At 47.5% G+C, this 10,789-nt stretch overlaps 1 protein-coding gene across 16 annotated transcripts in view; it reads left to right on the plus strand.

The window, feature by feature from the left end:
- Nucleotides 1–10,789, plus strand: part of NUMA1 (nuclear mitotic apparatus protein 1) — a 69,709-nt gene that overhangs the window by 26,118 nt on the left and 32,802 nt on the right. For 8 of the 16 annotated variants that reach the window (XM_064576976.1, XM_064576985.1, XM_064576977.1 and 5 more), the window contains one exon: nt 10,591–10,664. In XM_064576976.1, coding sequence (XP_064433046.1) covers nt 10,623–10,664 — 42 coding nt within the window. In that variant the 5' untranslated portion in view covers nt 10,591–10,622. Of the gene's footprint in view, nt 1–4,382; nt 4,430–4,575; nt 4,795–5,102; nt 5,277–10,590; nt 10,665–10,789 lie in introns of those variants that run through there. The other 8 variants (XM_064576974.1, XM_064576981.1, XM_064576982.1 and 5 more) reach the window with 5 other exon arrangements.

Raw genomic sequence — 10,789 nt, forward strand, 5'->3', positions numbered from 1 at the left:
AATGGAGTTTCTTCCAATCTTCTTTCTCCATGGCTTCTCACCCTTGAGATATGTCCACTGTCCCTTCCAGTAGAAAATTCTTCTATGCTCGCCTCTTCAGAGGAGTTTTGGTCCTTTAATGTTTCTAAAGCTGTTGTATCTTCAGAAAAAAAAATTCTTTAGTGGTAACTTTTAAAATTAGAACTGTTTGTTTGGATTAAAAAGTTGATTCTTATGAGGAAGTATAGAGGAACAGGGTTTCTTTGAGCCACTGAGAATGTGCTAGCTTTTATTTATTCATTTGATGGTTGTTTATTTAAGAGCAGTAGAGAATAATGTAGAGACCACATAGACAAGTCACTACCTATGTGACTAAGTCACTTAATTCCTGAGACTCAGATTTTCTCATCTTTAAGATAGAAATAAAGCCTACGTAGTTGAGAGGACTAGATGAGATGACCATGTAAGAGGATGGTCTCTGGAGAGACCCAGCTGGACTCCAGTTTTGGCTCCAACACTTACTAGCTGTGTGGACTTGGGCAAGTTATTTAATCTTTCTCAATTTCCTTTTCTGTAAAATAGAGATGGATAATCATAGTATTTGTTATCGTGTCATTGGGTTATTGTGAGGACGAAGCAAAAAAGTGTTTAGCACAGTGCCTGGTGCATACTAAGTGCTCATTAAATGTTAGCTATTAATTACAACAGTAGCAGCAACAGCAACAATAGTCTGTAGGTATTTATGATGCTAGGACATCAGGTGGCAGAGGAAAGACTAGAAGGCATCGCATAGGGCAGTGGATCTATAAGAGCATTTTCCCTACCAGCTTTCTTAGTGAGAGGGCCTATAGGGACTGAGAGGCTCTCATTGGGCCTACAGCTTCCTATAGTGAAAGCTTCCCTTCCAGCCTAGTAGGCTGAGGTGGGAGGTTCAGAGGGACTTCAGAAGACAGTGAGAAGACCAGTCTGGCAGGGTGGAGGGTTTGGGTAAGGGCATAAATAACTCTAGAAGGTAAAACTGGGGCTGGGTCCTGGAGGGCCTTGAAGGCCAGGTGAATTCTTTGTATTAGAACCACCCTACTCTGGGCCATCTCAGTGGAAATTGCTCTCTTTCAGTTTTTACTTCATACTTTTAAAAATGGTAATACACATTATTATATTTTTTAATGGCAATACTCATTAAAAGCTGTAACATCTACATTTTAAACAAAAATAGTAAAACAAACACCCATGCACAGGAGATGTAATATTACCAGACCCTTTGAAAACACCCTCTGTGCATCACCAACCCCTTCCAACCTCTGAGTGCTATCCTGAATCTTGTGTTAGTCATTTATTGTTTTCCTTCCTTCTTCTCTCCTTTTATTTATTTATTTTTTTAAAGATTTTATTTATTTGACAGCGAGAGAGGGAACACAAGCAGAGGGAGTAGGAGAGGGAGAAGCAGGCTTCCCGCGGAGCAGGGAGCCCGATGTGGGGCTTGATCTCAGGACCCTTGGATCATGACCCAAGCCGAAGGCAGACGCTTAATGACTGAGCCACCCAGGTGCCCCCTCTCCTTTCTTTTAAAAATGGTTTTACCTATCCTGGTCTTTTGGGAACACAGAGCAGGGGCTGTGGATTCAGGCAGGAGCCATGTGGCCTGCCCTTTGCCTAGCTAGGCCGGGAGGAGGCTTGGGGGAGTCCTGATGCTGCTACTGGAGGCGAGCGGCGGCCTTGTGGTGGGGGAAAGGGAGGCTGGAGAAACTGGCCACCACTGGCCCGGGCTTCGGCTTCGTGGGCAGCCGTGAAGAGCAGGCCCGGACGCTTGGCAGTTTTGGCTGAGAGGTTCCAGAGGAGAGTTCATTCCTCTGCAGCTGCACAGCTGGAAGCTGTTGCCTGGAGTTTAGATCCGAGGAGGGGGGTGGGAATCTCTTGTATTCTTTTGAGACACAATATCAACTCTTTCAGGTGCTGGGGAGCTTCAGGGCTGACGCAGTGCCAGATGTAGCCAGGACAGTTTTAGCAGGCCTGCCTCCTATTTTCACCTCATACATTTCCTGGAGTGTTGATTATGCCAGTCATTAAATTATGTTTGCCACTTTGCTTTTCTATAAAAGCTTTGGTTTTTGCTTTGGCTTGGCTTTCCTGGTCTTTCTTTGAATAAAGAACTTTCTACCAATAGCAGTTGCTAACCACAGACTGCAAGTGATACTGTGGGAAAGCTAAGGGCCTGGGAGAAGAAGCCGGGTGATGGGGGTCTCTGCAGCAATGGGCCTTGGTCTGACTCCCACCACTCACTCCAGTCATTCTCTGGTGCCCAGAGGGTTAAATTTGGAAACCTGCCATCCACATGTATTTCAATGGAACAGATTCAAGGAGCCCTAGTGTGCTAGATACTGTGGGGGATCATAGAGAGAGACGGAACTGGTTATGCCCTTGACATTTACATTCTAGATGTGAGGACAAGACTTCCATGCTTATATAGTTAAGGCAGCACAAATGCTGAATGCAGAATGTAGACACATTTTTGTGATTACCAATGTAATACATGTTTATTTAGAATGAATTCAAATATAAAAGAAACATATAGTATAGAAACTCCCCCACAGTCTAACTCCTCCCTTAGATAACCACTGATACCTGTTAAGGAATATTTGAGGAGTTGAGATTTGAGCTGGACCTTAAAGTAAAATTCAGAGAGGCAGCCTGATGGAAGGAGAGCAAGCATCCTGAGGATCCAAGCTCCCACTCCAGGGAGGAGCACCCCCACTAGCTTTCTTGACAAACAGCCAGCTTCTGCTTGGACACCTTGGTGACTAGGTGCCAAAATGCCCATAACAGGAATTAACCTTTGTTAAGCACCACCTGCTAGTCAGTGTGTTGGGCACCTTATAGATGTTACGGGATTAAGCCTCATTATAACCTTGTAAAATAGATATCTTTATTTTTGTTTTACAAATAGGGATACTGAGGTCCAGAGGTTACCTGCCCGGTCACACAGCAGCAAGTGGTGTAGAGTTGGGCCAGTCACTAGCTGTGTGATCTTGGGCAAATTATTTCATCTCTGTGGCTCAGTTTCCTCCTCTGTAGAGTTGAGTGGTAATAGTACCTGCTTCACTAAGGGAGTTTTTCAGATTAATGAGTTAATACACATTAGGTCAGCAGAACAGGGTGTGCGTGGCACATAATATGCACTCAGTAAGCAATAGCTGCTATTTATTATACCTTGTTTTCTCTCTTATTCTAATAAGAGAGATCTGTCTCATCTCCCCACTTCTATATATGGCCTTTCTGTCTGCCCAGCCATCCCCCACATTTTCCTCTCCTTTACAATTTCTCCCTCTGCTTCCAGCCATTCCCTGTCTTCATCATGTCTCATTCCTCATCTTTCCATTCTCTCTCATTTTCCCTTTTCGTATCCTCATTACCTGCCTTTGGTTGTGGCAGCCTTCTGACCTGCCTCCCTGCTGGTAGTCTCTTTCTTTTATATACTAGAATAATTTCTGAAAATACGGTTCTCACTGTACCACATCTCTGTGTTAAAAACAGACAACAAAATAAGCATTCAGATCTTTATTTGAGTTCAAGATTCACCAACTCCGACCTCACCTCACAACTTAAAGGTCTGTTCCAGACTACTTCCACAGTCTTCTCTGTTTTCCCTTCTTCCCCACTCTTCTATTTCTATCTGGGGAAATTTTACCTACATGTTTTAAGATCCACATTCATATATCACTTCATTTTCTTAGTCTTTTTTTTTCTCCCGAGATTTTCTTAGTCTTTTTACCTACTTTCAACTAGTTGGAATTTTTATATCCTTTTGTGGGAGTTATCACATACTGTTTGAAATACAGTTTTCAAGGCACATTTCTTATCTCCTGTGTAATTATAACCTAGCTAAGTGTAGAGGCTGGGTTTAATTCATCTTTGTATACTCCCTTTATGTCCTGTAGCGGTGCCTTGCACATAGTAGGTGCTTAATAAATATTGGTGGTCTAAGTAAAAGCTGGGGGGGGGGGCGGTCCTGATGACTGGTGGGTTTCTCTCCCAGTGGTTGTGAGAGTCACTGTTCAGTGGGTGGAAACGCTGTGGTTTTGTTTTCTGAGTCCGACATCTTTTCTTTTGGGCCATGGGGGAGAGGCAGAGCCTGTAGGCTCTGCCCATGGGTCCCAGTGCCTGTGCCTGTGCCTGTGCCTGTGCAGGGGCTCCAGCCAGTGCCTTCCGTACTAGGTCCCGTGCCTTGGCCCCTCGGCCCCTCCCCACAAATGCTCAGCGGAACAGGGGATTAGGTTCTGGCAGCACAGCTGGGATTTTGGCGGCCATTCCACAGCCGACAATAGCGCGCAGCCACCCGGACAGGACAGCGCAGGCCTGCGCTCCAAGGCCACAGTCTGCCTGGGCTGCTTGTTTGGGTGGCCGAGGGGGAGGAGCGGGCCCAGCGCGGCGTCCTGGCCTTGCCACGCAGAAGGTACGGGCTGGAGAGATTCCCTCAGGGAATGGGCTGGCGGGGGGGCGGGGGGGGCGGGGAGGTGGCCTTGTCCCAGGGCAGGCGGCGCCCGCGAAAGGAGGCCGGCGCTTTGTGTGTGAGCGGCATGTGTGTGCTTAAAGACACAGCCGCCCCGCCCTGGAGCCGGCAGGAAGCTGCCCCGCGTGAAAGGGCCTGTGTCCTGCTCACCCTCCAAAGCCTCTGTTCCCGGCTCTTCCTCCCTGCCCCGCGCGCCGCCAGGCAGGGGCTGATCTAATCATCAGGGCAGTCCGTTGCTGGCCAGAGAGATGGACAGGCTGTCACTGCTGTGTTAAGAGAGCGAAGGGGGAGTGTCCGGGTGATACCAGGTTTGTCAGGCAGGCCACTGTGAGATGTGTTTTGTGTATTTACGCCACAGTTTGCCTCGGCTCTGGCCACTGTTGCGGTTCAGGATTTTTTGTCTGCTGGCTCCCGCGTGCCTCCCCCCTCATGCGTCCTATTCTCTTGCTCGTGGGCCTAGCCTTCCCGGCCCCTCCTGTCCAGGGCGCCCCTCCCTCCTTGCCCCCGACTGCCGCCCCTCCCCCCCTTGCCGAGAGTTCTCTGCTTTCGCCGCGCTCCCGGATCACGGAAGCTTGCTGTGCCTTTAAAGAAAGCAGACTCCTGGCTGTGACGTACTTCTGGCTGTCAGCCAGGAAGATCGCTCCTGCCAGGCTGACTGAGAAGAAAACCAACAACTTTTCTTTTGTGTGTGGGGTTACTTTCCACTAGCCCCCCCTTTCTCCTCTCCTTTCAAGATTTAAATGCTAATGGCGGATTAAAACCTGTAGATACGTTTGGCTTTGGGAGTCTGGTAAGGCCCCCCCCTGCACTGAGACTTTTTCTCCCTCCCTCTTTCTCTGGGTTTTTGTTCAAACATGGACGAGGGGGTGCGGTGGAGTCTCCCCCCCCTTTCCTGCGCCATCCTTAAAGGGGAGGGAGAGGAGAGGGAGCGCAAGTAAACACTCAGAAACAGGCGCTGGGAGCAGAGCTTGCCAACATCCGGGAGTTGGCGCCTTTGAGAGCAAAGGGTTGCTTTCTTTCCCCCTCGCCTAGATGTCAGCTTGTTTTTGTTCAGAGGGGGGAAAGCGTGCGCCTGCACACTGAGCTGTAGAGACAGCTCAGGAGAGCTTCTCCATTCCTGAGTGAGGCCTGGGTGTGTACGCAGTGGTGGGGAGCGAAAAGGGTTCATTTTGTCAGCTGGTAGCGACCAGGGTGTGTGAATATAGTAGTGCGGTCAGGTGCTGATGAACTGCTGGAGTGTGCTTGGGTGTGTATGTGCAGTATATGGCTGTAGGCCCCAGGTCTACTTCATGAGGCAACCCTTTTGCCCACATCTTTCTGATCTGGACCCTGCAGAGCATGGGGTTGGGGGGAAGGCAGATACCAGTAAGCCACTTTTGAAGAAACCAGAGAAATCTTGGTTTCCCTTGACGCCCTTCTCCTGTTCCTCACGAGGGCTCTGGGCCAAATTCTAGGCTACACAGAAGGGTTGGTCTGTGTGAAGGGCAGGAGGGGCCTGAGTCCAGACTAAGTCCCTTTAGGGGGCCCAGGGAATACATCCAGCAAGCTGGTTTGCCCTGACTTCAGGAGTGCAGAGAAACCCTTTGGACTTAGATGAGACAGCCTATCCAGGACTCCCCAGGAGTTGAAAAGGATTATATTTTTTCCTCCTTGGCTTCTGTTGGAGCTGCTGGTCCTTGGGCCTTTTACCTCCTCCAAGCCTAGAGATGCACCAGCAAGATATTTCTTACTTTGTTCTTTATGATGCGTTAGCCTATGGCGACATAGCTTGGCCTTTGCTGGGCCCCTCTGAGGTAACCTACCAGGTGAGGTCTGGGTGCTTGTTTGCCAGTGCCTCCTGACCTATCCCTCCCACAGTCAGAGGAGGAGGAACACCCTAAAGATCAAGGTGTTTACCCTGTGGATGTCGAGTTCACTTAGATGGTGGGAGTATCTCTTTTAGGTGTACAGAGCATGGAATTTTTATGGCTACAGGCAGGCAGGCTGTCAGGGTAAGTAGTGGTAAACCTTGCCATTGAGCATGGTCTTATAGATAGGACAGACATTTCCCTTCTGAGCTCTGAGCCTTTGGAAACATGGGGTAGAGAGGGGGCGGGGCTTGGGGAAGGACGCTTTGAGGTGGGAGTTTGTGTGGGCTTTGGGCCCAGAAATTCTGAGAGAGGGAGCTATCACTTAAGAGAAGGATGGTTCAGTGGAGGCAAGGGGCTCGTGAGTGGAGTGATCAGTACAATTTTGTTGCTTTCTGGGACCAAAGGTCACTTTGGTGTTATCTTGAGGAAGGGCTGGTGTTCAGGCAGGCAGTAAGTGGCTAAGAGATGGTCTTACAAGGAGCTGGCACCCAGGCTAGGGGGTGGGGTAAGGAGAGCAGCACTGCCACAACTCAGACCTTCTCGCCCTTGGCCTATCACTTGGTTAACCTTAGAACTGAAACTTCTAGAACAGACCCCAGAGCTTAGCAATCTGACCCTCTGGTCCTTTTCCTTGCATCTAAGCAGGTGGTTTGCATTAGCTTCAGCCCTGGTAGAAAACCATGGCTAGGTTTTAACTCTTTAAGACCCAGAGAGAGTCTGAGCTAGGTGGCTGTGCGTCTCTTGAGCATCATTTTCCTTGTCCTGATATATCTTCTCTAGAAACATAGAGGGGTTACTGTAAATGTGGGAATTGGTCCTGATGTAGGAATTTACATTATATCAGTTTTGAAAATGTAAAGAGGATGCAAGGCCTTTAGTTTATAAAGCAGCTGCTTCTGTGTGTGTCTTGGTTCCTTCTTGAGCTTTGGGAAGAGAGGCCACCTTATCAGCTCTGTGAAGCCTCTGTTTGGGATTCTGGGGGCACTTCTTTTCAAAGAAACGGGCGGGTAGGAACTCTGAAGGTGCCTTGAGAAGGCTTGCATTCCTGGGCTTTGTTTGTTTGTTGATTGATTGGGGGATGTGGGTGGGTGATACCTGATCAAGTTGGGGTGGATCTCAGCAGATCCTTCTGTGAAATGGTTCTGAGCTACAATCGTGGGGATCTGTTTTTCCATCGCCATGACCATCACCCAGTCTTCTGGGTGGGGCTTGCCTCAGATTTCAGGGGGAGGGTGGGGAGGATGGTGCTTTGGCTGGGAGCCCTTGGGTTCTAAGCCAAGGCCTGCTTAAAGCTGTAGTCTCAGTCCAAGGACTAGCTGTGCCACTGGCTTCAATCATTCATTACCCAGAGAAGTGAATGGCTGGCTGTCCTAGCAGGTCCCACTCCAGTGTCCTGTGTCTGGGAAAATGCTTTATGGGCTTTGAACTGACAAGGTCATTCTGGAGTTTGTTGATTATTGGATTCCTCCTGTTTCTGTGTCTGGGGAGCATAGAAGAAGGCATTTGGCCTTGACACGGGTTTTCCTGAGCAGTGGAACTAGTTTTAGAAAGGCTTCCCCCGGGGAGGACATAAGGATTGTATGTTTTGCCTCTGAGATGAAGGGAAGAGTTTGTTTAAACCTCAGGTCATTTTTAGCAACACAGCTGTGGAATCTCTCAGAGGGGGCAAGATCTACCTCTGGTTACAAATAAATAAAATTTCTGACTGAAATTTTGGACCTCTTCAAAAGGATAGCAAGTCTAGAGGCAACAGTGGGGATGAGGGAGAGGTGATCTGAGCCTCATTTCCCTTGTTCCTGAATAGCATAGACTTTTTTTTTTTAATTTTAAAATTTTTATCTATTTAAATTCAATTAACATATAGACTTTCTTTATTTTTTATTTTTATTTATTTATTCATGAGTCAGAGAGAGAGAGAGAGAGAGGCAGAGGCAGAGGGAGAAGTAGGCTCCCCGCCTAGCAGGGAGCCCAGTGCAGGACTCGATCCCAGGACCCTGGGATCATGACCTGAGCCGAAGGCAGACACTTAACCATCTGAGCCACCCAGGCACCCTTATTTATTTATTTATTTATTTTAGATGCCCCAGTAGAGCATTTGGCTATTGCTGCCTTCACCGCAAGGGCCAGGCATGGTCCCTCTAACTTTAGGCTTGCCAACCAACCAGAAAAGTCTTTTTGCGGTACAATAGTTAAGACCATCTGTCTGTATCCTTGCCTGGCCCCAGGGAGCTACGAATCCAGTGCCGACGGGTAGGCCATGCTGGGTGAAAATCATCCAAGACTGAGAAACACATAGGCCCTTTAGCTTCTCTGCCCTCCTGAGAGCTCCCTTAACCACTTCCCTTGCTCTTGCCAAAGCCCAGGTGAATGGGCTCATTTCCAAGACTGTGACGTTGGTATGACAGGTGGAATCTTGTTGGGTTTTGTGGGGTCAGGAAGCACTTAAATATAATTAGCATTTAGTTACATTTAGCATTTAATTATTTTCTATTATTTAAAGTTTCATGTATGTTTAATTTCACTCCTCATCCTGCTGTAAGCTCCTCAGAGGCAGGAACCATGTCAGTGTCCCATTTCCCATGTAGCTTCCAGCACAGAATGAACATATGTATGGACCTTTTTGCTTGGTTGATAAACACACTACACTTACATAGGAAGGACTAAGAATGATGGGGAGTGGAATCATCAGATTTATGTGTATCTTTCCCCTACTAGACAGTAAGTACCTTACGGACAAGAATGGTGTCTTTCTTATCCCCAACACATTGTGTACAGAAGGTGCTTAGCAAATGTGGGGCACCTGGCTGGCTCAGTTCATTGTGTCTGACTTCGGCTCAGGTTGTGATCTTGGGGTCCTGGGATCGAGCCCCAAGTTGGGGGAGCCTGCTTCTCTCTCTCCCTCTGCTCGTGCACATACTCTCTCTCTCAAGTAAATAAAATCTTAAAAAAAAAAAACAAAAAGTGCTTAACAAATGTTGGGTCCATAGGACCCACACGTTGGAGATGCTAATATATGGGGAGAGATATAGGTGATGTGACTGAACCACTCATGTTCTTCATGGAATAGTGACAGACTGAGTACCTGTGACAGGACGGGGAGGTGGGGCTGATTGCTCCCGTGCTTTGTAGGAATTGTGGGGGCTGCTGGGAGATGTTGAGGAATATTTAGTTACCAGGTCTGTGGTTTCTTGAGCAGGTTGGCAGGCAGATGGCCAATTCCCAGTGGGAAGGGAAATTGGGAGTAGGAATACCAGGATAGGTACCTAGTCTTTCATTAAATGTCTCATGAGATCTCTGCCAGAATTGAATCTGGCATCATCCAGTCCCTCATTTGAACTGTATCTTTGACATTTCTGTGGGAGATACAAAAATCCAGAATTTGGAGAGGTTTCCCTCAAGAACTTGGTTATTGTTAGGTAGAATTTGGGCACCTACAGAAAGAGCCAGAAATCAATCTTTCTGCTTAAGATAAGTGATCATTTAGCTTATACCTACCATGTGCCAGGCAATGTTAACACTATGTTAACACAGGCTGTTTGTGTTACCTGCTTTGTCTTGAAGCCTCACAGTAACCCAGAGAGGTGTTTGCAAATCCCATTTTGCAGATGAGGAAACCGAGACTAAAAGAAGTTATGCTGCTTGTCCAAGGTCATATGGAATCGCCATTCAGACCCACCTCTGGCTGAGAAACCATGTTTGTTCCATGTTTTAAGGGCACCATGTCCCAAAGAACAGGGTTGGAGGACAGCCTTGAGTGTCACATTTTCTGTGGAACAGAAAGATTGTGTGTAGAGTTTGTGGACATTGAATTAAAGGCAGGACTCGGGCGCCTGGGTGGCTCAGTTGTTAAGCGTCTGCCTTCGGCTCAGGTCATGATCCCAGGGTCCTGGGATCAAGCCCCACATCGGGCTCCCTGCTCAGCAGGAAGCCTGCTTCTCCCTCTCCCACTCCCCCTGCTTGTGTTCCTGTTCTCGCTGTCTCTCTCTGTCATATAAATAAATAAAATCTTTGAAAATAAATAAATAAATAAATAAATAAATAAATGCAGGACTCTTTACTGTTATGATAAGTTTTATAGTAATTTTAATGTGTACTTTGAGCTTTCTAAAAATACCCATGTGCCTTGTTGGGTTAAATGCTGAGGGAAGAGAGATTTAAGTATTCAGAGCCAGTATATTGAACCACTTCCCTCCTTGTCCTTCATTATGGATATCTGATATAATTAACTGCTCTTCTTCTTCTCTTGGTTTCCAGGTTTATTGGGGTGACTGTTTGGTGTCACCAAGATGACGCTCCATGCCACCCGGGCAGCTGCACTCCTCTCTTGGGTGAGTAGTCTTCCTCTCTTTGGTCTGAGATTCTCCAGGAGGTTTGCAGAGGCGGAAGAGGAGTTTTTAGGAGCCATGACTATGTGAAGTCTTCTCATCTCCAGATGAAGAAAATACAGTTTTCC

The sequence above is a fragment of the Mirounga angustirostris genome, unplaced genomic scaffold (genome assembly GCF_029215605.1).
Source record: "Mirounga angustirostris isolate CCGP_5_RB_7025 unplaced genomic scaffold, mMirAng1.0.hap1 SCAF_13, whole genome shotgun sequence".
Taxonomy (NCBI): domain Eukaryota; kingdom Metazoa; phylum Chordata; class Mammalia; order Carnivora; family Phocidae; genus Mirounga; species Mirounga angustirostris.